The sequence below is a fragment of the Spermophilus citellus genome, assembly GCF_964194105.1.
Source record: "Spermophilus citellus genome assembly, chromosome: 7".
Classification (NCBI taxonomy): Eukaryota; Metazoa; Chordata; class Mammalia; order Rodentia; family Sciuridae; genus Spermophilus; species Spermophilus citellus.
Window position 1 is genome coordinate 117617021 of NC_138188.1, and position 27593 is coordinate 117644613.

General features: G+C 37.6%; 1 protein-coding gene across 9 annotated transcripts in view; it reads right to left on the minus strand.

The window, feature by feature from the left end:
• The window catches only part of TP63 (tumor protein p63), a 233155-nt gene that overhangs the window by 7036 nt on the left and 198526 nt on the right, over positions 1 to 27593 (minus strand). For 6 of the 9 annotated variants that reach the window (XM_081301289.1, XM_081301290.1, XM_081301292.1 and 3 more), the window contains 8 exons: positions 23894 to 24080; positions 21557 to 21672; positions 20403 to 20512; positions 19609 to 19745; positions 17826 to 17908; positions 14753 to 14889; positions 2643 to 2800; positions 328 to 472 (listed from right to left, as the gene is read on the minus strand). In XM_081301289.1, the coding sequence (XP_081157415.1) occupies positions 328 to 472; positions 2643 to 2800; positions 14753 to 14889; positions 17826 to 17908; positions 19609 to 19745; positions 20403 to 20512; positions 21557 to 21672; positions 23894 to 24080 (1073 nt within the window). Of the gene's footprint in view, positions 1 to 327; positions 473 to 2642; positions 2801 to 7385; positions 8781 to 14752; positions 14890 to 17825; positions 17909 to 19608; positions 19746 to 20402; positions 20513 to 21556; positions 21673 to 23893; positions 24081 to 27593 lie in introns of those variants that run through there. The other 3 variants (XM_081301287.1, XM_081301294.1, XM_081301293.1) reach the window with 3 other exon arrangements.

Genomic DNA, 27593 nt, shown 5'->3' on the forward strand with positions numbered 1-27593 from the left:
GCCCTGAGCACCAATTTGGGGTCAACTAACAATCTACAAACGTGAGGGAGGGGAAGGGAGTAAGTGAAGATGAGAGAACAGGAATGAACCTGTATGTATAGAAATACACACATTCACTTTCTCCCAGGCTGACTAGAGTAGCTCTCCTTGACTGAACTATGCTGACCACTCCACAGATCAGAGAATAGTGGCTGAACTCAGCCACCGGACTGTTTTCTTGCTTTTAAAAGGTTTTTTTTTTTTTTTTTAATCAACTTTGACAGTGTCCACCCTCCACCCCCAGCGATGCTGAGGACAGGTCCCCAGGAGCACATGCTGTGGACTCACCTGACAATACTGCAATCTGTGGGATACGGAGGTGGGGGGGTGCAGTGGGAGGTGGACGGCATGGACAGTGGGGGAGGGAGGGCCTGGGTGGGGCTGAGTCCATTCATGTCTCCAGCCATTGGCATGTGGGTGCTCATCATAGGAACTGAACAGAAGCAGGAGGAACAGAGAGGGTTACTGCTGTTATCATATACCAGCACCCCAGTGGTCCATCTTGCCTGGTTTAATGTTACCAAGGGCCTAAACTACCAGTTTGTTTTTATTTCTCATCTTTCACTACACTCATTCAAGTAAATTATATCTAGTCAAACAGAATAATCACTAGACTCCAAACTAATTACACACTTCTTGATCTTTATTCTCCTAGGACAATTTCTTCCCATCCCTTTCTCTGCTCCAGATTCTCTGCCAAATGGCTCATTTCTCTGAATGTGAACAGATTCCTCTTTGTATTGGCCTTAATGGGCTATATTTCTCTCTCCCTCAATAGACGAATCTCCTCAAGCAGAGAAATCAGGTCTTATACATGTTTAGATCTCTACAGACCCTAGCACAGTGCCTGGCACAGTAAGATGCTCAATAAACTTAGGTTAACAAATGAACAAACATGTGAATAAGAGAGAGACCTTTGGGATATTCATTTGTGAACAGAAGGACTTATTGAAATATTTGTAAGAAACCAAATTCCTAAAAAGGAAGGAAATAATTAAAGATTCTAACTATTTTCTGATGGTCTGTCAGTCTTCTATACAGGAATATTACCAATTCTTGCTGATATTTTACTTAGCCATGAACTCACTGATAGGGAATATTTAATATTTGTAAAACACAAATAATGATATTTGTGAAACAAATATTACTTTCAGACCCCCAAAAGAGCAAAAATACTATATCTATAAAAAGATGAGTGTAATTTGTTTCCTTAACTAAATAGAAGTGTACCCAAGGGGAAAGGTCACTAACTAGCTAACTACTAGCACATGACCCTATTGCATCTCATTCTGTTTTCCCCCTGATTTTCCTACATCAGAGGATAACTATGAACTATAAATAAGAAAAAAACAGGCAAAATGAAAGTTGTACAAATGTAAATCATCATTCCCAAACCCACTGTTTTATCTTTCCAAGAAATAAGTTGGGATTGTCATAAGATGTAAAATAAATTAGGAAATGAATGCTTCCTATTCTCTTTTGCTGTCACAGCAGCAGGTCAGGTTTTGACTCATGCAGTTATCACTAGTGGGTGAGCAGTCTGGCTCTAAAGTCTGTGTTGCTGTTCTAGATAATCACACCACACTCACCTCTCTCTCACTAAATACAAACAGGGGCCATGATAACCACATCTGGTCACAATCCAAGCCTCAGCATTTTTTTTTTCTGTTTTTATTCCCCCCCAGAAAATCCATTATTTAAGGCAACACTGAAATGCAAGTTTAAAGCCTCCATCCAAATAATTTGGTGTTTCAAAGAATACTGTGAAGTGTTTTTTTGTTTGTTTGTTTGGTAGAGTAAGGATTATAGGGTACTCTTGCAATGTTTGGTCTTCTGCATCTCTGAAGATATTATGTATCCTTCTGTATTTTCACTATCATTTTTTCTTTCAAGTCTGTGTATCCATTTTATTATATTTAGTTCTACTGGGAAAGATAATTATAGCAAAGCTAAATGCCAATCATTATCCAATTAGAGCCAATTTCTCATTGCCTTTTATATTTATACTTAGTCAATATGTGAATTTACATGTGAATAAAGAAAAGTCAGAGCCTTTTGTAGATCACCTTCCTACTGACTGTTTTGGGGATGGAGTTGATGAGTTGAGAAGGCTGATTATCAGGATACAGACTTATAAAATGTTAAATGTGCAGAGTGATATTTTTATGGATGGAAGGATGAACATTATCCTAGAGAAGTGATTTGTTCATAATTTTATAATAAGAATCCAGACCAGAATCCCTTTCTTTACATTTTAAGTCTACCACATCATGCTATTTCCCACATACTGGACACATTCAAGCTCAAAGATGGCGGGAAGATGGATTTCCATCTATGTTGGCAGGAAGTGCACTGTATCCCTCTTAGAGATCCTCATCCCTACTGAAGGATCAGCCTCCTGCATCTCTACCAGTGTTTTATGTAATGAAATATATATCCAAGTGAGAGGTGATTCTGCAGAAAAGTCATGTTACTCAACTTTGGTCTGATCTGTCCCACTGTGCCTCTGGCTTGGCTTAGGAGAAAGCCTCTTCCCCAACCAGAGCAGTCTTCCCCTGTACTAGCCCTTTGGTCCTTCAGCTACAGCTACAGAAGATGCTTACTGTTGGTTCCCATGCCATCCGGAATGGTGGTGGGGGTGAGGGTGTTGCGCTGCTGGGGATTGATCAGCTGGCTCACAGAAGGCAGCTTGTTCATGCTGTTCATTTTGTTCAGAGGTGGGGAGCTGTTACCATATGAAGACTGAGACTGCATCGAGGTCCTAGGAACATAAACGTGGGAACCATGGTCAGCATGGGACTGGTCATTTCCAACAGGTCTTAGATTAAAACACGGCTGCAAACCATATGCTTGCAAATTGTTCTTCCAAGACTGATGATAAGAAGTTATTTGCATTTCCAGAAGAGAATATTTCCAAGACAAGGGAAGGAATGCAAAGCTCCCACCAAATTACGTTTTCCCTGAATGTGGAGGGTATAAAGTGTAATATCTTTATGAAGTATCTCCTTTGTGAGAGGGAAAATAACAGCATCCTCCTTTTGCCCTTAGTATTTCCTCCATTCTCCTTCTCTTTCTGTCTTCAACTCAAACAAGTTTGAAAAATAGTAAGGAAAAAGAATTCAGAAAAGATACAAAGGCTGATGAAAGACATGGACATGCAAAGCTCAGATTGTAGCTCAGGCAATCCATCTGTAGCTTCGTAGGCCTATTGGGATATACAGAATATAACTGCAAAGCCAATCAAATAGGACATTTGGAAGCACATCCCACCAGCATACCCAGGCCCTAGGTTGGAAGCATGCTTTCTCAGCTGAGAGGTTCATGGGCCATGTGAGGACCTGCTGCAATGCCAACAGCCTTTCTAGGCAGGAGGTATAGAATGAGGATCAGATAATCCAAATTTTAGCCCCCTTCAGATACATTAGGAAGCTATAGTCCCTATGCAAGCTACTAATTAACAACCTAGACTCTGTTTCTTTAACAGAAAACTATAAATTACAATCACATGTGTGTACCCATGCTAACATCTAATGTCATTAGATGTTAAAGCTTGGAAAGTAAAGAGAAACAGGCTTCATTTCTGAGATGCTCATAAAATAGCAGTTACATGGGGAAAATAATCCTCCTACCGTGGAGGGCTATGAAAAGAACTGAAAAAGAAGAGAAAAACAGTTTTTTAGATCACAGCAGTTATAGCAAGTAATTATTTTGACCATACAACAAATTTTGACTTAAAGCATATTTCTAACCTGTAGTTGGAAAAATTCCCCTTTAACATTCCTCAAACAATATGTATTATTTGGTTCCTATTTTCCTCCTTCTTGCATTAGCCATATTTATATTAAAGGACAAATTTTAAAAAATGTCTCTGAGGTGTATTGCATAAATATGTGATACGAAATTTAGAGGCTTTGTAAATGAAACCAGGTTTCAAACAAGCAGAGCACAATGTTTGAAAAAAAATTATAAAATGACTCTAAGCACTTGAGTGTTATAGGGGGTGGTAGTCTTTGAAAATCCCATCATGTGTCCTCTAAAATTATGTGTAACCAGGAAAGCCCCCATACCCTATTGCTGAAGAGCCACAGCCAGGGTAATGTAAACAATATGCTATACATTCATTTGCATTAAATTAGCATTCTCATGAAAAATTAACAAATCCACTACATTTTACAATCACTGACTTTAAGGTAGGAGGACAATAATTTTTTTCTTTAGCTCTTCTCCTGTACCCACAATTATAGGTCCAAATTGTATAAACAGGTCTTGATGTAATAAGTCCTCTTAATTCATACTACTTCAGATTGCTCTCTTTCATACACATTCTCAATGACTATGACAACAACCCTGTGGGCACACATCACATTTGGTAGGGCAGGAATGGGCAGAAATTATTATTACTTTTTAACAGAGAAAAGCAAGTGTGAGGATTTAAGAGGAAAAAAATGTGGCAAGGTTGCACATTGCTGAATGGAGGGGTTACAGATAAAGTAGGTCTCTTGGCATCTTGTTCAAGAGCTTTTGTTTGTTTTCATTCTATGATACCTCCCCGAGAAGTATGGGCAATAGGTTACAGGATCAAGAAATGGGTTAAGTGGTAAGAGAAATGTGGGAGGCTAACATAGACAGGGACCAAAGCAGGTAATAAACAGAGCCACTCCAGCTGTCACCAAGTACTTCCTAATCCACTCCATGCCTGTGCAGGAGCCTGGCAGAAGAACCAGCACATTTAAACCTATGTATGCAAGAACTTCTGTAAGTCCACACTAAAGCATAGAAAAGCACAGGGCAGGGAAATGAAGAGATCTTTTGCCAGTTGCTTCTTCACTGTCTTTGCTCACTATAAAGTACCTAAGATGTTAGGTGACCCATTTTTCCAGATCCAGGCTGGCCCTCTCTAACCAAAAGAGACCTCCTTCTGTCTCCCCTTCTCCAAAATATCCAAGAGCTTAAGTACAAAAAGAACTTACATAAAACTTGTTTGAACCACCATTAGGAAAATAAAAGTATATTTATAAGATTTGCATTCACCCTGGAGTAAATGCCACTTTCTACATCCTGTTACAAATCCCTCTCCCTCGTTTTCATTATTTTTTAGTATTTTATTAGTTCATTTGTGATTTATTGTCATAATCTACTTAATTTGACAAAGGTAGATCAGAAACCACAGGTGAAAAGGAAGGAAGGTGGATTTTGGAGTCTGTGGAAATATCTAGGTCACCTGGATCTGACACAGGTGAATTGACTTTGGAGGTTACACAAGTGTCTCCCAAGTTGCATTTTCTTAATCTTTAGAAGAGGCATGAGACTCACTCTGGAAGGTTCACTATTAAGATTGAAGGAGGTCAGGTAAGGTGTGTAGTGATTTGTTGGCACTCAAGTGAAAAGAACACTGGTTCTTTTCACTCTAAGAAGTGAAAAGTCACTTTAACCCTAAATGGTGAACCCTGTAACAATGGAAGGGAACAACTTAGGAATTAATAGAACTGGCCAGAGGTCACAGAGAATTTTTTCATTGAACAAATTCAGAAACCAGGGTGAGCAAATGATTGAGGGAAATTCTGAATGCATTCCCTATAACGTATAAGCGAGCTTTAAAACCACAGACCATCAGGATAATCTGTTTATTAACAAACTCACAGTGTCCGAAATAGAAGGATCTCGTTAATAACAACTGCACACTCAGGAAAAAGGAGGGAGTCTGAATAAATTCATGGTTAATTTACAGGGCATGAAAGAACAACCATATTTTTTCCACTATAAATATGATGTCATGGTCCTTGCCAAACAGTCCCCCAAATTTCTGGAAAAATTAAAGAGAAAGAAAAGCATTTGAGAAAATAGGACCTGTGCAGTGTTGGTTTTCTCATGTCTACTTCACTGTGTTCCCATCATTTCAACCAAAAGCAAAAAATAAAATAAAGTGAGAACATAGCTCTGTCAGAAAAAATAACATGGTTTAGGCCTGACATTGTTTTCTCTGGAGTCTCACTAAATATTTCTAAGAACTCAGTGTAATGGAGATATTGAAATGTATATCTCATATATGTCTAGTTTTGAGGAAAAATCCTAGTGAAGCCTCACCCCAGTTCTTTACTCTAACAACATCAGCTTCTGTGCTAAGAATAAAATTCAGAATTTCAGAACTTTTGGTTTTCCATCACTCAGGATTAGAAATCATATTTCCTCATTCCAACTCTAGTGATTGTCTATGTGGTGTATGTCAAAACTCCTGATAAGCCACAGCTACATTCTTTTAACTTTCAAAAGAAGCCGAGAATTACACAAGCTTTTTTTTCTTTTGACTTTCCATTACTAATGGGGAAAAAAAAAAAAAAGCATCTTTGTAGAACAGTGTGATGATACCTTGGGGGAAATTTATTTTTTTCTAAACTATTTCTTATAATATGAGAAGGGAGGGAAATAACAAATGTTGAGAAGAATACCCCATATAACTTGAGGAAGATATGGGGGAGATATGCCCTCAGAAAAGGAATGGGACCTCTCTAAATTTGCCCCAGTACTGTCCTGCCTGTGACCCTTCTAACCCAGAAATCCCTCTTGTACCGACAAGTGCAAAATTGATTCCCTTAGCTGGTCAACGTTTCTTTCAAATATGTTTCATGGTTTTAAAGATGTGCATTTATATAAAATTGACTAAAAACATATCAAAAACTTACATAAAATTGAAAGAAAAAGCAAATGTTAATAAAGGCAAACATACTTACCAATCTTTTAAGGGATTTGTGAATTGAAGTTATAAGACAAACTGAAAACTCTTTGCAAATGTAACAAGACCATCTGCTTTTACTAACATACTTTTATCTCAAACATAAAGCTATAATTTCTCAAGAATTTATCTAATCTACTAGATTAGTTTCATTTAGAACAACTTCTTTTGTAGTTTTAAAAGCAATTACTCAAAGCAAAGAAAATAGGTCCTATAACAGATTTCTGGCCAAATATTTGCTAATGCTTATGTCACGCTGGGTCTTAATTTAAATTCATTTTAGAAAATTTGCCAATGGAAGACAATTTGAGGCTTGTTCAGAAATGTCAATAAAAAATACTGTGGACACACCAGAATGAAATTAAACACTTAGAGGACCAAAATATTTTTAAGCTACTTTAGACATTATAATTAATTTTTCAGGTTGATGACTTTGATACAGCATACCTTAAATAAAAACACCAAATGTATATGCAAGAATTAAAGGCAGGACCAAAGTGATTATTCCATTACACTCATTCTTTAGCCCTAACTCATGGTACTTCAAGCATTTATGTATTCTAGTATCTAAGGGAAAAAAAGTCAAGAGAGACAGAAACAAAAACTGCAAGATAAACCAAGATGCAAAAGTTTATTGAAAATTAAAATCACACATCCATAAAGCAACAACCTCAATAACAAGAAATCATTGTCTTGGTGACAGATTGAAGTGCTAGTGACCTGTGGGAAGATGGGGGAGGGTGGGTAAAGCCTTTACACTATATCTTAATATGGAAAGAAACAGATTCTCAACTCTCTGAGTCAAAAAACAAATAATGAAAGCAAAGAAAATCATCTATTTTTTTCTCTGTAACTTATAGACCAGAAATATTGATTTTAACATGTCTGCTTGGACATCTGTTAACCAAAACATCTCTCTCCTGGATAAATGACACTGAGCATAGTCAGTAACCTGGCTGATTTTTATGGTGGGTAGGATTGAGAACCAGGAGCCCTAGTTAAACAAATGAATCTTAGATTTGGTAAGAGGACTCTGAATTCCATTTTGGACATGGTGTAATGGTAAACAAGTACTTGGGGCAATATTTCTGGGTGGCTTTACCTTCCTATTAAAACCAACCACAAAGCTAGTTTACCTGCCTTGGGGTCTAAACAACAATTCAGGGGTTAAGTCTTTAGGGTTTCGTATGCAAACAACACTATCATATCAGATGGTGACCTAGGTGCAGAGAAAACTCTGACAGAGCACTGAAGAACTCTCTACCTGTACATGAGGAGAGGATACTAAAAATGCAAATTCTCAAAAAGAGGAAAAGAGCACTCACCTTGCCCTCAACGTAGGCTACTTAAGGTGATCATCACCTCTCTGCCCAGCAGTGCCCTAAATTGTTACTATTTGCAATATAACTGCATGACCAGCATTAAAAGGGCCTGACTGAGTCCCTCAGCCGCCGATGCATTACCTATGTACAGACAATAACAATTTTTGTCTCCTTTTCTTAAAAAGACATCTTAAGTTTGAGACCTGCTCAAAAGCTTCATTATGAGTTTGAGAAACACAAGGGAAGGGAAAAGAAAAGGGTTCCAATAAACATCCTAATGGCCTCTCTTCGGCTTAACCCCTCCCTCCCAGGAAACAACAGAAATCTCACGGACATACACAGTGGTTCCTGTCTGACCAATGTCAGATCTAAGGATACAAAATCTGCAGAAAGCGTCCTTTCTTTAAAGTTTTGAGTCCCTTCAAAAGATTTTCTCACTAGTGGCTGTGTGCCTTTGAGCAGTTGAGTCTCTAAGCCAAAGTGTCTTCAAGTTCTGTTTCCAAAGGCTGGATACAAACACATATACACACATGGAAACCCAACAAACACACACTTGAAATACAGAGACACAGCTCTATGGGTACACTGATCGGTTTGGGGGGTTGGAATGTCTAAAGAAGACGTCAGATTGTTTCGGAGTTTCTCTCCGGGGCTCCACAAGTTCATTCCTGAGGCAGGCTGAAAGGAGACTGCGGAGAGGAACCAGAGAAAAGAAAAGATGAAGGCTTAAAACTTCATATATCCAAATCTAATGAATGCAGAAACACTTTCCTCATACCTTCATGATCATAGTACAGATAGGATAGAATGCCTGCAAAGGGATTTTTGTTCCTTCCTAATTTTCCTCCTTTATATTATCCAGAAATTTCTCCTTTTCAAGAATTTTATGAAGAAGAAATGAGGTAGGGCTGTAGTAGGTAGCCACGCGTAAAAGTCTGAATCATCTGTCGAACTTATTAAAAAAAAAAAACCTGGATTTCTCACATCACTTCTGAGACCAGATTGGGGCCCAGGCATATTATTTTTAACAGGTTCCAAACGGGGATTCATTTGAGAGTTCTGGATATAGGGTAGGTCACAGTGCTTCATACAATGCTTGGCATAAGGGTTACTGGACTCAACTAATTGAAAAAGGGAGTGCAAAAACAAGAATAAACTTTAAGCTTTCACAAAATGTCATCTGCCCAATTATTATACTTCATTACTGTTCATGTCTAGCCAAACGATGAAGTATGAAGAAATGTGATCTTATCTCAGTATGGGGGTTGTGTCGTCATGCGTTTGTGAACTATTAATGAGAATTTTGTATGGTGCCCAGATTGAGATGGATAAATACCTTAATCCTTTCAGTCACAAACTTGGCCTATAAATGCGTATATCAAATTCATGACAGCAACTTTTGCATAATTAAGAAATCAATTGTTTCACAAGGATGCCAGGAATAAGCCCTTTTATTTTGCTAAAGGTTGTGCAACTCGATGAACTGTTCGGGAACTATTTCCCAGACTGGCTTTTTGAATCCTACTTGTTTACTCCTTTCAGATGAACAAAGCCATTTTTACTTGGTTAGCACTGAGAACTAGTAAACCATCAAAAACCAGTACTATCTCATCAAAATCTGCCAAAATACAAATTGGTGTGGAAGCAACTTATTGCCAACTAAAGAACCAGAGCTTTGACTCCTTGTTTGGATATTAAGGTTTGGTGCTTCTCTCTCAGCAAACAGCATGCAGCAGCATGGGATAGCAAGCAACAATCAAGGTGGTGTGCAATCATGATAAGAGATTATAGACCATAGGAGTTTCAACCTTAAGACCTAGAACTGAGACCATCCTAGGATGAGATGTGCAATGCAGAGAAGCGATGTAATCTGCATTTCATTAATCTTTGAGTTTTTTCTTTACAACCAATTCAGAGCTAATAAACCTCAGCCTTGAAAACGTAGTTATGAAGTTCAAAAGTAACACTGCGTATTCTGTAAAATCCTGTGCATTTTCACGACAGCTATCAGGTTGAACCATGTGAAACTGCCAATATTTATGTTTTTTTTTTCATATAAGGATAGCAATTTCAAACAAATATTCTGTGAATGTGGGGGATGTCTAGCCAAATTTAGAAACATAACACTGATAACTTCTATTTATTTACATATTTATGTCTTTGGTTTTCACTCATGTTAATAGCCTTTAAAATATTGCTTACTTCTCACAACATGAATACATGGAGCTGTAGAAAAAAATATTAGTACTCTTGAAGATAACCATAGACAAATGAGCTTAAAGAGATACACCTTTAAATCAAAACCGCAAGAATAAAATATCAACTGACATATAACAGAGAGTCCAAAATGGGAATTAATACTTGCTTTAGTTATAGTATTACAACTCACTGAACTAGTGAAACAGACCAAACCATTATAAAGAGTTCTATGTTCTAAATTTGATTCAGTCTTATCTGTATTATGAATTGGCTATAAAATCACAGATGTAGTTTGTTGGGCCTCAGTTTTCCTACTTGTGCTGCAAGAGGCTGGAACTGGGCTCTGGCCAATCCTGCTCTGTTGCAATATACTCTGACTTGTGTTACTAATGAGGCACCATCATTGAGTGACCCTGAGAGAGAAGGAAACTCAAAGTGCACCTCAGGATGTCTCAGATTTGTATTTAGATTTAAATGGAATTCAGCCCATAGAAACTAAAAAAGAAATTTTCCAGAGGAAAGCAAGAGTTAGGCTAAGCAAAGCTCTAACAGTCACGTTGGCCTGAGAACAGTAGAAGCTAAGAAGGAAGTTCAGCTACAGAAAAGAATAAAAAATAAATAGCATGAGTCTGAGATATAAAAGTCAAAAGACTGCCGAATAGGTGTCAAGCAGCTTGTGAACTGTTTTGCTATGAGTGAATGCCCCTTAGAAATACAAAGACAAGGAGTCTAGCATAAAAATGGGCTCCAATTTGTCCTCTCATTAGAATCAGTCTTCTATAAACATAATGGCCTGTATTTATACCAATATGGGCAAGTTAACGAAAATCAAGTTCCTTCTTAAAAAATGGAAAGCCTACTTTTATCTGTAACAATTTGACTCACAGCAACTCAGTATAAAATCTATCTTTCCTAAAACCTATGATCATGAAGGTAATTGTGAAGGAATTTATAAAAAAAGGAAAACCATGCACAAATGAAAAGCAAGCAGAGAGAAAATACACAGTGGGAAAGCAATAGAAGTAATTAAAGTGGAAATATTTTACTGCTACCTTGTAGAAAGTATATTCCCTTTCCACAAATTTTCCTTATAGTAAAAAGAAAAATATAAAATTGATTCCTTACCAGAATAAAATTGATACTATGTTTGGAAAGGAAATGTTGAGCTATGACAGGCATTTTCCAAGCTGATTTCCTCTTTTAACATTATTGCCAGAAAATTAGATTTCCATTTTTCTTTGTCTAGTCATTCATGGTCTTTCATGAAGATTTGCATGAAAATTAAAGAGCTGAAAAATTCAGCTGAAAAATAAAGCAACTGGAGAATTTATATAGATGCCTATCAGTCACTGGGACCCAAGTATGTATAATGTTACAAAGGAATAATTAGACCAAATGTCTGTATTTTGCAAAGATTTCATTTTGTAGTTAGATTTCCATGCATAAGTTATCACAGCTATAAGATAACAACTCAAAACCATGCATATCATACTTTCAAATGAACAACCCGGAAAACTATAAGCTATTAATTCCCCAATATTATCTGTGGTTATGTGTGCAAAAAGTTACAAATATGTTCCTAAAATCTTTTGAGCTAATTTTATGGGCACAATGCATTTTCTTCTCTGATGAAATAGATCATTTTATAAAACATACATAATAAAAAAAGTTCCCTTTGGAGCAAGCCAATCAGACAACAATCATGGGGATAACTCATTGTGTAGGGATTCAGGCTATGTATTTTCAAGTATACCACGTAAACAACACAAATAGCATCTGTCCCTGATTGATGTCAATCCTACTGGATTGTGAAATCACTAAAATAAAGACATTGTACTATCCCTTCTCTTGTATAATCTATACAGGCTATTTTAAATTGTCATATTAATTTACACAATGCTGAGAATTAATTTCCAGAGCTCTCTTCAAATTCAAAAGGAATTTTGGTTTGGAAGGCGCCACTGAATTGTAAACCACGAGAAGGCAGGAGCTCCATTTTTCTCATTTCTTAATGCTTTCACATAGCAGATCTTCAGCACACACTTGTGAGATCAAGTCAACTATTATAGTCTTATCTGATAAAGGGACTGGTGTTATTACCCATTTTATATTTGGATAGACAGGCCTCACTTTCTAAGATACACACACATACACACACACACATACATATACACATATGTACGTACATACATACACAAGAGATCTCAGTTATAGGCTACTGTAGTTTTTGTTAGTTAAGGCAATGTCATTTTAAAACTCACATTAGGATTTTCTAAAACCTTTTAATAGCTGACAATACACATACTAGCTCCTGAATACACATATGCAATAAAAACTGCACTTCAAGAAGCAATGGAAGAGGGGCCACTTATTTATTTATCAGAGTGTTTGGCAAACTATAGAAAGTGGGCCAAATCTGGCGCATAAGGTAACAATGGATTTTACATTTTTCAACTGGGGAATATTTAAAGAGTACTGTTCATGTCATGTAGTAAAAATATGAAATTCAAAATTCAAGACCCATAAATAAAGTTTTATGGTAACAGCCATCTCATTCATTCACGTATTATTTGTAGCTACTTTTCTGCTCCAAGAGCAAAACCAAGCAGTTGCAAGAGACTATATGAACTAAAAGCCTAAAATATTTCCTACCAGTGCTCTACATAAATAATGTTTACCAATCCCTTTGCTAAATGGTCAGAACCTTCCCTATTATTTGGAGTAAACAAACAAAGAAACAAAAAGGAAACGGTAGCACAAAACAACTAGTACAGCATGACATGTCACTAAACTCTATTCCAGAGTGAACCAAAAGCAATTTGGGACATTTTATAATTCCAAGATATACGTGTCTTGGGGAAAGGACTTATCCCTTCTGGGTCTGTAAATGATGTTTCAGTTCTCTATTTCTTTGATCCCTGTTGTATGATTTTATAAGAACTAAATTGATTTTGCACTTGAATATATTAACATATATTTCCATCTGATACCCCCAAAAGCCATATGATTGGCAATAGGAATTCTGTCTGCAACCCAGAGCTCTAATTCTCCATTGGAATATAGTCTCCAAGGAACCACCTGATTAAACGTCCTGATCAGCCTTATGTAAAACACCATATAGCTATGAAATGCAAAACTTTCATACTGAAAGTAAATGATGAAATCCCTTCCAGCCAGAAAGTGTATTAAATGCTCAAATAGCTTAAAGTCCTTTGAAGAGAGAGCATGAGTGTTTCTTATCCTCCTGCTGTTCCCCACACACTGAAGACAACGGATACTCAGCAAGTGCCTCCTGTCTATCAGAGCTGTACTCCAGACACCTCAACCACATTCATACTTATTAAAGAAAGAATAAGGAGTCCTTTTCATTATACTTATCATATTCCTGTAATAGCTAATAACATCAGAGAAAACTATTATTGATTGTTCATTTACCCTTTATTTAAAAGGTCATCTTTGCCTTAAAAAGGTAATTTTTGGTTTCATTTATTTTTGCCTAAAACATTAAATGTTTGGGTTTCTCAAATGTGCATATATATATGTCATGTGGTAAAAATATGAAATTCAAAATTCAGGACCCATAAATAAAGTTTATATATATATATATATATATATATATATATATATATACACACACACACACACACACACACACACACACACACACATTCTATCTATCTATCTATGTTCATTTATCTATAGAAACTCTGTCAATACTTCTAGCACATATTCAATTAAGTGATTATTCTTAAGTGATTATTCTTAATCACTAAAAGGTAAGTGTAAAGAGAGTCCTGATTGGTCAACTTTTCATTGATTTATAAGAGTTATTTTATTCTTGTTAGTCATAAAACAATATCATCAAAGATCCAAGAGTCAAGGTGGAACTTAATATATAAATTGGCTATGTGCATATGCGAATCTCTCCTGCTCATATAAAAACGTGGTGCTAGAAGACAGTCTAGAGCAAGGATGCTCAAACATGGCCACATGGTATTACACTGTCCTTCTGCACTTGGGACATTTTCCCAAGGAACATACAGTGGGTCTCTGAATCCTTCTCCACAAAGCACTCAAACAAGTCATGGTGTAGTAAAACCTCTTCACTCTCTAAAGTCTATGGTAGTATTCCTGAAAATGGATTGTGCATTTCGGGAGATGAACAAAAATCCATCAGGATGAAATAAGATTTTATGTTTTTAAATATACATGTTATTGCTATAATCAAGCATTAGTAACTCTGTTAGTATGAGTTTCTGTTTTTAATTTCAAAACAGACAAAACGTGTCAAAGAGAAGGTTACGGTAAGGCACACAAAAAGCTTAAACTGAAAAATAAGTGCCACAACAACTCATCTGAAGCTATTATGATCTGCTACACTGTCCATCAACATTCTATTGCTGGTGTACATAAGCAGTCACGTTTTCCCATGCCTCCTTGAATGACAGATGGACACACTCACTGTTTCTGAAGTAAGTGCTGGTGCTGTTGCTGCTGCTGCTGCCTGTATGTTTCAATCGTGTGCTGAGGAAGGTACTGCATCAGCTCCAGAGACTCTTTGATCTTCAATAGCATTTCATAAGTCTCTCGGCCCCTCACCTATGTAAGTGAGAAGAAGGAAAGATGGGACAATGAAGAACTGTAGAATTGTTAGAAATGCAGTCTGTCTTCCTTATGCATGGATTCTGTATTTGTAACTTCACCTGCTTATTAACATTTATGTGTGACATGAAAATCAATACTCTTGGCACTTGCAATGGTCATTCACAGACAAGCATGGTGATGAAAAGCTTGTGTCACCTGTGCTTATTCCCAGCTGAGGGTGAACAAGAAGGACTGCCTTCTTGTTGCTGCTCTCATGTTTCGAACAGTGTCCTTTTCGTGGTCTGTTTAGTAGAATAGATTTCACATTTTTGTTCTTTTTGTTGGTAATTTTGCTATATTAAATGTCCCTAATACAATGCTAAAGGGCTGTTTTATGTCCCTATGTGCAAGGCCATGCTGTGCTTTTTGGAGAAAATACTTGAGGTAGATAAACTTCATTCCAGGCATCAATTATAGTGCTGGGGGCCAGGAATTCAATGTTAATGAGTCAAAGTATATATTAAATAGGATATCTTTATACAGAAACACATGTAACACCTGGTTATGTACTGATCTGTTGATGTAATGTTGGGACCAGAGATTCACAGGAACCTAATCTTTTATTTCCCCTAGGAGCAATGATTAACTATTCATAAATATAGTTTTCATAACAACTTCAGAAAACATAACTACCATAAGAAACAAGAATCAACTCTGGAAGGACGAAAAATTTTCAGCAGAGACAAAATGTGCTTCCTTTTAAAAGAATCTCTTAAAAGCTTAAAAATGTTAAGACAAAGGCCAGGAACAGGATGAGGTGAGCAGGGTTCTGAGTGTGAGTGCCTATTTAAATTGACATTGCTAGGTACTTTGCCTGCTTCAACCCAGTCCCCAACCTGAGCACGCAGTGCAGAATTGACCAGAATTTGAAAATGGAAGGAGACTCTCTCCCTTGTGCTGGGTTAAATCCCAGCCCTGGGGGCCCTTCACTGAGCAGCTTTGCCTGCCCTTCCTCCTTTGGTTTGCAACCTGATTTCTTCCTGTGCATCCATAGCTCCAGCCTCACTCCACTGAGGCATGTATCTCATTACTTTGTAACTGCCCATGTGCTTAGTGGAAGAGTAGCTCTCTGAAGGCAAGAACTGTGTCCTACTGCTCTCTAATTGCCCAAGGACTGGCCCATTTCTCCCTTAATGAATACCACAAAACACATGCTGAATTGATAGAATTGTTACCCCCACCCACACATGCACTTAAATTTTGCTTATTTTCCCAAATTTCAACATGTAACCCATTACAGGGTACTTCCTAAATTAAAATTTCACTAACTTTTCAGAGAATTCCCATGTTATAGGCTGAAAATAGTAAGTATTTTGGGATATTTAATATATCAGGGTAATGCTTTACCTAAAGGTCACAAATCCATTGCCATAAGTAGCCTGAGAAACAAGACACTGAGAAGCTCAGCTGATTCGATGTTTGACTGGTTGATTGGTTGACTGGTTGTCTGTTGCCCAAGGGCCAGACCCGGGAAGGTGTGAAGCAAGATGTGACACACCTAAACCTGTTGAGTGGCTTTAGCTTAGATCCCAGGGCGGCAGCTCACAGTGGCTCTCTTGGCCCAGCGTACCTGTCTCATGTCACTTAGATGGCATTTAGGACTATACTGGGCACCAAAATTTATTGCCACTCTAGATGACAAAGACCTAAGATAGTAGAAATTCAATGAACTACAACCATAATCTAATTAAGTAAGGTTATTAGTGACCCTGAGAACTGGGCCAAGCCTCTGACTATTCACATATAATTGAAGATTCTGCCTTTCTAGACTGTTTTTTTTTTTTTCTGGTACTAGTGATTAAACTCAGAGGCACTATACCACTGAGCCATAACTGTGGTTCTTTTCATTTTATTTTGAACAATGTTGCTAAATTGCCCAGGCTGGCTTTGAACTTGTGATCCTCCTGCCTGAGCTTCCCCAGTATCTGGGATTACATGTGTGCACTCACTGTACCTAGTTGCTTGGTTTTCAATATTACACTCCCGAAAAAGAATATGAAAGTTCCCAACACCTAGAAATGATTAATGCTTGAGGAAATGAAGTGCTTATTACCTTGATTTGAACATTATGCATTGTACACAATGTATCCAATTATAATGTACCCCTTAAAGAAGTACAAATATTATGTCTCAATAAAAAATAAGGAATCACATTCAATATGTGATTTCTTAATTCTATAATTGCTATATTTCAACTTTGTGAACTTTTTCTGACAAAATTTGCATACTAAATTTTTATGTCCACACTGTCTTATCATTCACAGATAATAAAGTACAAGCTTATTTTAAATATCTGGGATACAAAAATATTGTTAGGAGGGTATCATTGTTTGGGAGTGAAGATAAGTAGAGAAGCTCATGCTATTAAAATATTTCAACTATGAAGGAAAAGGGTAATTTCTTGAATTTAAAAAAATAGATATATTCTTTTTGCTTTATTTTGATACCTCCCCCTACACATTATGGACTGAACATTTATGTCTCTCCATAAACTTCATACCATAACCCTCAAAGTGATATTAGGATGTGGGGTCTTTGGTAGGGTATATAGATCACTTAAGTGGAACCTTCATGAAGATTAGTGCCCTCATGAAAGAGACCCTGGAGAGCTCTCTGGCCTTCTGTACACCTGTGGGCCATGAGATGAAGGCAGTTTGCAACTCAAGCCTGACAGGCTGGCACTTTGATTTTAGACTTCTGATCTCCAAAACAGTGAGTAATAAATTTCTGTTATTCATAAGCCATCTCAGCTATGTTACCTTGTTGCAGCTCCAAATTGACTAAGATAGCTTCTATCTCACCACCACAGATAATTGGACGATTACCGTTAGTGAAATCTCGGTAGGAGATTGGTAAAACAAGGCAATCATGAACATCCACAGGAGACTCACTGGTAGATATAACAGCTCATCATCTGGGGATCTTCGTTTTTTGATGGATGTCATCTGGATGCCATGTGTGTTCTGACGAAAAGCTGGTGGAAGAAAAAGGCAAGTTTCATCCTGGGAACATTTGTGAAGCAAATGATATGCATTAAACATATTGAGTTATTAATATTAATATTCATAACATTTAATAACACATGCTGAACAAACATGTAGCTCCAGCAACACCCATGACATTGGTCCTAAGCATCCATTTAATTGGTGATGATTACTTTTACATTAAATGACATTTTACCAATAATGGGGTAGGGAAAGGTTGGAGGCAATAAGTGAAAGAAGGAAATTCAGGATGCTGGGAAATGTCCTTTAGCTTAAGTTATGAGGCAAGAAACTTCTGCTTTGCTCATTTGTGTGTGTCTGTAAAGAGTTATTAGGAAAAGAAAGAAGAATCACTTCTGCATTTCATATTTTAGGTCATTTATTTCCCAAAGAGGCAAATGAATGTTACATAGACTGTCTTGATAATGGTAAAGTGAGGGAATTAATGGGTGTTCAAGTCCTAAGTTTCCCAAAATTAAAAGTGATACCCATCCAGGATCCAGTGGACAGAGACTATCCTTCTACCAAAAATCAGTCTATTCTTACTTGAAATCATTAATTTATAGATAGAGTACTTAGGGAAGAGTTAGGAACTATGCCATCAGGCAGGCTAAAGAGTACATTTAGAATGGAAATATTTATCTATATCATATATATGATTTTTTTGAGGAAAGATCAGAAAAAGGGAGAGCTCCATAGAAAAAGCATATCATACTAAACAGAAGTTGATGGTGATGAATTTGTAAAGTATAATACAATTTTTAAATTTTTCTGGATACTAATCAGTGATGATTAAACCCTTTTTACTAAAATAAGTCATAGTGTACTGGTGTACTTTAAAATACTTGTAGTGCTCTCCAGCTTATGCAAGTATACCTTCTAGAATCAAATTTTACCACAAGTGAGAAACACATGGGGGTCATTGGTTTTCAAACCCTGTCATTTTGAGTTCTAAGACTCTATGCAGTGGCTTCAGGTAGACCATGGACCTGTCGACCATCCCTTCAGCCTGAATAGCTCTGCTTTCATTGATTCTACATTATAGGTTCCTTGAAATATTTTATTTGTTAAAAAGCTTCCAATGATTAAAAAACAAGTTTGAAAATGTGAAATTACTGAGGCCCCAAGAGGGTCATATATGTGAAGTCAAGACTCAATGAGACCCAAATCTACAGAGCCCCATACTGTGCTTGGCAAAATTTGTCCACAAATATTACTGTTCTCATAGTCATGGCATGGGCAGTGCTATTTTAGGCTTCATGCTTAATAGTAGGAAGATAAATTGATACCAACAGGATAGATACTGGTTCTCAAACTTTTGATATCATTAGAATCACTTGAATTGCCAGGCTGCACACCCAAAATTACTGATAGAGCAAGTCTGAGGCCTAGAAATTTACATTTCTATCCAGTTTCCAGATGATGTTGCTGCTACCTGTGTGTTGGTCACCTTCTAAGGACTCTTGTACTAAGAAATCTGGGCACAGACTGTGTTTGTAAAGCCACAGTGTTACACCTGGGATTCACCTTAGTGCCTCCAACAGGTTATGCCTTCTCTCACCGACTCTCAAGTCATATTTGCTGCTAATGTGCACAGGTCTCACCCTACAGCTTCTCCAACGTCACCCCAACCCTTACATCTGGAGAAGACTCAGTCCTACCCCATGGGCCGGCCACTACATCTACTTACGGCGCTTCGTACCATCGCCGTTCTTTGTGCTGTCCGAAACTTGCTGCTTCCTGATGCTGTCTTCGTCTGCCTTCCTGTCTCTTCCTGGGCAAGCACAGATCCGGGCCTCGAAGCAACGGCGGCCCAGGACCTGCCCACTAGGAATCAGAGAAGAGAAGAGGAAGGGGTTAAACTCAGAGAATTTAAAGGCCTCCTAGAGTCCTCCCATTTCTGTCCCCACTGCACATGGGCACCCTCACCACCCGTTCCGCGTGGCTGCTCTGAGGAAGGACCCGGAGCACTTGGCAGAACACGAAAGTGCTTCCATGCCACAAGCAATATTAGTAAATAACATTCCATTTGTTCTGCAAAGAACCTCCAAGCCATTAGCAGAACAGCTGTATTTAGCTACATATTTTGAAGGAAACTTGAGTTAAGCCAGTGGATGTCTTAGGATAAAATCCCCTTAGGCAGCCCAGACTTACTCAAAGAAACTGTTAAATGCCTTGGGGCCACATGAAAACAAACACTGTCTAATCAAAAACAATTCCAGTCAAATGTCAAGAATTCAGGTATAAAGCAACTTATACACCTTCCCAGCTCTTCTTTCCCTTCTACTTTTACCCACCCCTCTTCTGTCTTCACCTTCTGTGATCTTTTATAGTTAGTGTTTACAGCAAGAATCTAAAGCACAAAGAACAAAATCAAGGGCAGCTCTCCACTGTGCATGCAAAGTTAATCATAAAACAGACAATTTCACTCTGTCCTCTGCCTGTGATCGTTTGTAGAATGACAGCTCTACACATGCCACTTACTCTCTGGTTTCTAGAGTAACAATGATTAAAATTGGACGGCGGTTCATCCCTCCAACACAACTGCTGTTACACATGAAATTGTATAAGACTGTCGTGAATTCAGTGCCAACCTGAGAACAGGAGGAAAAAAAAAATCTGTATTAATGATAGTTTGAACTGATGTTCTTCTTTCTCAGGTTTTCCCTTTCTTGAAAGAACTCCATTTCTAAAGAAGGGAGAAGCTTCCTTCTAGGAAGGAAAACTCTGAAATCCATTGTAAATTCCTCTAGTCTTTGCCTTCTGGAAAGCTTCAAGCTTATGTTGGCAACATTGGACAAGACTTAGGTAAGATAAGCTTTAACAGTTCTTTGATCTTTAATCCCATTCATATACAAACAGAACCAAATCACCCAATTCAAATAGGCTATACCCAATACATTAATATCCCTGAAAGGGGAGAGCTAAAAAAAAAAATCACCCCAAATAGCAGCACTGCTCCAAGGATATTTTTCTTATGTAGACAAAACAATATGACACAGATTTGATTATACAGTTCCATAACTAAGAACCCTGGAGCTTCAAAGTTCCTCCAAATTAAATAAAATAGTCTGAAGTATCTAAAGTGCTCATTCACGGTTAAGGCAACTGAAGCCCAGAATAGAGAATCATATGCCAAAGATCCTCACAGCAAACCAAAGAACTTTGGTCTAGTTCCTCCTGTTGCTTTCCACTCCACTACTCTGCTCTACACAACAGATTGATAAACTTGCCCTTCTGTGAGTTGAATTTCAGCTAAGTGATTCCTTTTAGGGAGTCCCATTTATATACTAGTGTAAGAATACTTACATTCATTACTGGGGCATGTCCACTACCAATTGCCAGTTGGATAAAACAATATCATTTGTAAACCCATTTTCCAGTTCAATCGTTATCTGGATGGGAACATGAATGGGAACATGGGTATGGAGCCATGTTCCCAAGTTAATTCAGTACGTATTTAGGAGTTATGAAGGGGAGGCACATGGAAAAGAGAGACAGAAGGAATACAAAAAGTTGCATATTTAATGATAAAGACTAAGAAAATGATAAGTGCCAGAAATACTCTGTCACCAAAACTAACACTTCAGAACTACCTCAGACAGTTGGTTAATCATTTTTTCTTTTCTTTTTTTTACCTGAGGTGGTTCATAAGGTACCAGTACACTCTGTCTTCCTGTGATGGGGTCTTCTACATATTGGGCATGGCTGTTCCCTTCCACTCGAATCAAATGACTAGGAGGGGCAATCTGTCCTGCAGAACAACAAAAGACAAAACAGTTAGTTTGCTTACTCTCACAGAAAGAAGACAAAATGAAACACATGGATAGCATTCTGGTGGCCAAAAGAAAGAGGAAAAATATATGCTTGAAAAAGGAATGATCCTGTTGCTAGATATCTAACACAGGTGGATATCTCAATCTTGATGGCAGAAGGAAGGGCTGTAATGCTCTTCTCCAACTGAGGGAACAGTCCTTGCTTTGAAGTTTAAGGTTAACTATTCAAACTATTATGAAATTGTATGACCACATCAATTACCTCATCCATGGAGAAGATTTTGCCATATTCCATAGAAAATGGAAGAAAACCAAGCAATGCTATCCCGAAGTCTGAATAGCAAAGATACTAAGTAAGAGGACTGGAGATATAGGTCAGTGGTAGAGCATCTACTTGGTATATGCAAGGCCCAGAGTTCAATTTCCAGCATGGCCAAGAAATCAAACAAAAAAACTAAATAAGAAGCAGAAGATTGCAAGGACACACATGACCTTCACTTTGCTTATTCCTTTCTCCTTTTCCATCTTAGACCTTGCTTTGGTTAAAAAGATAAGAAACTTGCTGGAAAGACTGTGTTGAAAGAGTCCCAGGTTGGAGACAAGAAAAGGCAAGCAAGTTTTAAAAGGAGCCAAGGCAAAGTCTTACAAAATTGTAATAGTTGGCAGGGCTCCAAAAGAAAGAAACTGCTCCAAGAATTAGCAGTTATAAAGCTGTTCTTACTTCTGCCTGTGTAGTTCTGTTATATGAAAACTACTGAATAAAAGTAAAAAGCTAAGTCTATCAAGATGTGCTCTTCAGCATCATCTATCTTGATCCAAACAAAACAACTATTATGTGAAAAAATTGAGAATGTTTTTTTAAATAGTCTTTTTGATGGAACACAAGCATTTAGGTAAACTGATAATGAAGCCTATGTACATGGAATGTTCTTTATGCAAATTGTTAAGCAAAATGTAAAATGTGAAGGTGTGGCTAAGGCAGCCATGTGGGCAAGAACTAGGAACTAATGTGTGAAGAAGAGTTGTGTGAAAGAGAATTTGGGGTTTATTTTCTTCTTTTATATTTATCCATTCTCTTTCTTCCTTTAGCATTTTCCTCTATACTCAGATACACCTGCTCTATATTGACATATTCTAACCACCTACCAATATTGGTTTCTAATATTTTTTCATGAAGTATCCCAACTCCCAACCCCTTCTGCACCATCACCAGGCTTTGATGATTCATTATGTTTTCTCCTGTTTTTCTTTTCTACTTCTCTAATAAGTTTCCCATAAATCAGATCCAAGGGAACACTTAGAGGTTCTACAAAGCTGTTATGCTCAGAAGATGGGTGTGGTGCATACATGGACATAGGGCTTAAGTGAAGTCCTCCAGAAACTGGTGCTTGACTCCTGGCCCTCCATCTGATTACCCCATCTTAGGTTCTAGATCTTCCGTTTCCTCTCCTTACACCTCTTACCTGTTATTTTCCTTCTCATTTCTTTTTCTTCCCCATTTTCTCTTTAATTTTGTTCATTATTTCTCCCCACCCCCCTGCCCCCTCTTGCCCTTCCAGCTCTCCACTCATCTAGACTTGAAAAGCACAAACATTAAAGAACACTATAGCCTGGGCCAAGCAGAATAACTATCACACTGTTCTGCTTACACCCTCTCATAAAACAAAAACAGCAAGAAAAATAAAGCAGAACAAAATAAAACAAAAGGAAGGAAGCAGTAAGGAGCAGAGAGACCAGTCTAGGTCATTCAGTAACCACTAATATTAAATTAAATAGTTTAAACACTGTAAAAGCCACTTTTTTTTTTTTTTTTTTTTTTTTTTTTTTTTTTTTTTTGTTACTGGGGATTGAACTCAGGGCACTGGGCCACTGAACCACATCCCCAGCCCTACTTTGTATTTTGTTTAGAGAAAGTGTCTGAGATGCTTAGTGCCTCGCTTTTGCTGAGATTGGCTTTGAACTCTTGATTCTCACTGCCTCAGCCACCCAAGCTGCTGGGATTTCAGGTGTGCACCACCACACCTGGCAAGACCACAAATTTATTTGTCATTATACTCAGATACTCAGTCAAAAAGGAGGCTGAGCTGACATTGGATTGCAGAAGCCTGAACCAGGTAGACAGGAACCAAATAAAAGGCTCCCAGGATATTTACCTTCAAGGAGCTCATTTAAAGAGACACAGATTCTAATCGCCCTTACCCTCATTGAATTCACGGCTCAGCTCATGGTTGGGGCAACGCTTCACCACTTCAGTGACGTGTTCAGCTTTCTTGTAGACAGGCATGGCACGGATGACAGCGCCCTGAGGAGGTGGGGTCATCACCTTGATCTGGATGGGGCATGTCTTTGCTATTTGGCAGTACAGTTTCTTCAGCTCGGTGGAATACTGCTTGGAGACGGGGCCAGAGGTGCAGGGAAGGAGAGAGCCAACAGGAGATATTGTTACATTCCAAATCACAACAGTCAAAGCATGCCCACTTTTTATAGGCTTTATAGCTGCATGATATTACTGTTACAATATACATGATATTTAGCAATCTTATTAGAGGAAGTTATATTCATTAACCAAATTAAAACTTTTTTCTCTGTAAACAAAATATTATGTTGCTAAAGGTAGCACATTTGTGCCATTATTTCCTACTATACTGTCTTTAGAATGAAGAAATTTAGGTTCAGAGGAGTTAAAAAAATAATGCCATGAGTAACTTCACTGCTCACCAGAAAATGAACAGACATATAATACTTTCATATGCAGAGTGATACTGACCAACAAAACTATAAAGATAGCTTTGTGCTTAATAAATTATAATTAATTCTGCCCTTATAACTCTAGAGATATTCACAGGAATTGGTGTTTGTAGAATGCTTTTTAAAGACAGAATATCTGGAAAAGAATGAAGGTAATTTATTTGATGTCAAGCAGCTAGAATACTGTTAAGCATGAGCACCCGCAAACTATTGCACTGATCTTCTGATGTCATAAGCAAAAGAGAATGCAAGAGCTGGGAGAAGGCTTTTGTTTCTATGCTCTTCAAAATGACAGGCATAGTGTAACACAGCTGATCACAGCAATGAAAGGAGCCAGATGTAGCTCTTTTCCCTCACAGTGATTGAAGTTTCCTCCCCACTCTTCCTTCTTCAAGGAAAGGAAGTTCAGTGGAGGTTAGTTAGTTGGAAAACTAAAAAAAAAAAAAAAAAAGAGTGAAGAAAGCATGAGACCTAGAACAAGGACAGCATGAGTCCCATGAGTCCCGCCCTGCGTTCTACATTGCTACCTTTTCTCCTCTCTGAGCCAGAATAAAAGCCTTCATGCTAATGTTTCACTGTACTAAAACTTGCTCTCTGGGTCTTCATTCTGACTCACTCAGATGCTGGGATGAAACCACCCAGGCACTGGAAATACTGGCCAAAAGTGGGGCACCTAGTAACATGTAACCAAACAAAGGGTAAACACACTTACAAGTTGCTGTCATCAGTCGGCAGCAACATCCTTCCAGAGGAGGGACACAGGGGAGCAGCAGCCAGAGTGGCAAAAAGATTCGTTATTGATAGTCTCACCCTAACTCACCCTAACTCAACCTATAGGCAAACAGCCTAGCAAAGAGCACATTTTAAATGATCAATTTATCTCTTCCTTTTGAAATATAATGTTTATTTAAACAATAGTTCTTTTTCTCTCAACCATTTCAGGCATATGAATTTTTCAGTTAAACACTTCCTAGTGCTAGAAGAGTATTGTGAAATCAGTCCCCCTTGCCTACAGGCTAAGGATTAAATGCAGCAAAAGGGTTTTACATAGCTGGGAGATACAGGAAACATTCCAAAAAAAATCAACCACAAAAATAAAATTCTACTTGGGAAACACTGAATAAAATGTAGATATATGTGTTTTGCCCTTGTGTTTTCAAATCATTACAAAGGCATTGTTTTCAGACATATTAAGAGTTCACTTTTATGGAGAAGTCTAAGGCAGTAAGTTTCAGACATATTAAGAGTTCACTTTTATGGAGAAGTCTAAGGCAGTAAGTTTCAGACATATTAAGAGTTCACTTTTATGGAGAAGTCTAAGGCAGTAAGTGCATCCATCAGCATTTCAGTTAGGAGATAAAGGATACATAATTCTAACTATGAGTTTTTATCAAATGAACCTAACAAAAAATGACTGAAAAATCAGTCTGACAGCTATCACCTGAAGGCAAATATGGCATTCTTTCAAGTATGTAAAGATTGCAAAAAAAGAGTAATGTTCAGAGTAGGACAGTTTCTTAGGAGAAACATTCCATAGCAATAATTAATATACTATAAATCAAATTTGACAGTCTAAAGTACAGAAGTACCAAGAATAAGGTTAGGCATCATCAAACACAAATCCTTGCTCACTCTCAGGGTAATGGTAATATAAGTTAGGTGATCTAAGTTATAAGTTAACTACCAATAATAGATTCACTAATTATTGAGTTCTGTTATTAGAAATTCAATCCTTACAACTGCACTACGAGGAACATATTTCAGGTATACAATGACTTAGTTGAAATCCTTGGGGCCAGAAGTTTCAGAATTCAGAATTGCTTAGCAGTTACAAGGGGAGTAAAGTTCATATATCAAATATGATAAATACCTCCATCAGCAATTAAAGCAGTACTCCATCATACCCAACATTAACATTTCTGTAGGATTCATAAATATTCACTTGGAGAGGGAAACCACGATAAAGCCTCACAGTTCAGGCTAGATTTCACTACCAAATCACAATGCCACAAAGTCAGAAAATTAAAACAAAACAATTTTGAGTTTTCAAAGCTCTTTGAATTTCAGAATTGCAGATAACAGATAATGAACCTGTATTTTATCTCCATTCTATAGATAAGAAAATCAAGGCATAGAGAAGACATGCCTGAGGTCACAAAGAAGATCTACTCTGTCCTTGTCATGTAACAACAGTAGGTTACCTCTCTATTCTTTCAGCTCAGCAGTACAAATTTTTGTACTTGTACATTTTTTCTAATTTACAACATTGTGGCTCTTCAAACATATACGATCTTCTCTAATGTTAAAATGGAGCTTAAAAGTATTCCACTGAACATCATTAATTTTGCTCTCTTTCTCAGTAAAATGTTCGCTTGTTTAATTTCAGGAAGAGGAAGCAAGTAACACAATTGAAAAAAACCTGGGCCGGGTGGAAGTCTACCTGGGCTCTAGTGACTACTAGTATGACTCTGGGGAATTTGAGAGTAAGAGCCTCCTTTTAGCAAGGTTTAGTAAGAACTTTATAAGGTATCCCCATTCCTCCAAACCCCTTCTCCTCTACTTTCCATTGCTTGTACTACCTCTACAAATTTTTATCGCAAGCTTTTTAAACATATCATACGTTTGCCACCCACAATTCAAGTGTGCCACCCTGTAGAATATTCCTGTTTTCCCTCAGTTCTCTATCCATGTCAGGGCAATGTAGATATTAAACCTAGTGAGGAATGCATCTCATGCTGCAGACCATATTTTCCAATGTTAGTGATGAGGGTTTCATATTTGAATAAATCAAAATACCTGACCAGGGCCAAGATGCTTAAGTGTGCTGCTATTTACTAAACTAGAGGGAGTGAAGTGAACTGCCAGGATCTGTTCTTTACAAAGTCGAGTCTCTGCCCCTCAATTTGCTTTTTGTGGCAAGGTGGTTTTGTGATGACATTTTACATTTTTTCCAGTATGAAATTCAGTCTCCTTGATCTATGCTATATTAATAACCTCTTAGACTTGGGTCATATCATTTATTCCTTAACAAAAGCCCTTTATATCTTTTCTAATTTTCTAGGCTTCCTTGAGATTACAAAAACTAGAAATTGATTTACATCAAAAATTTTAAATGCTTTGTTGAGTCACGTTGACAAAAACTGTGAATTAG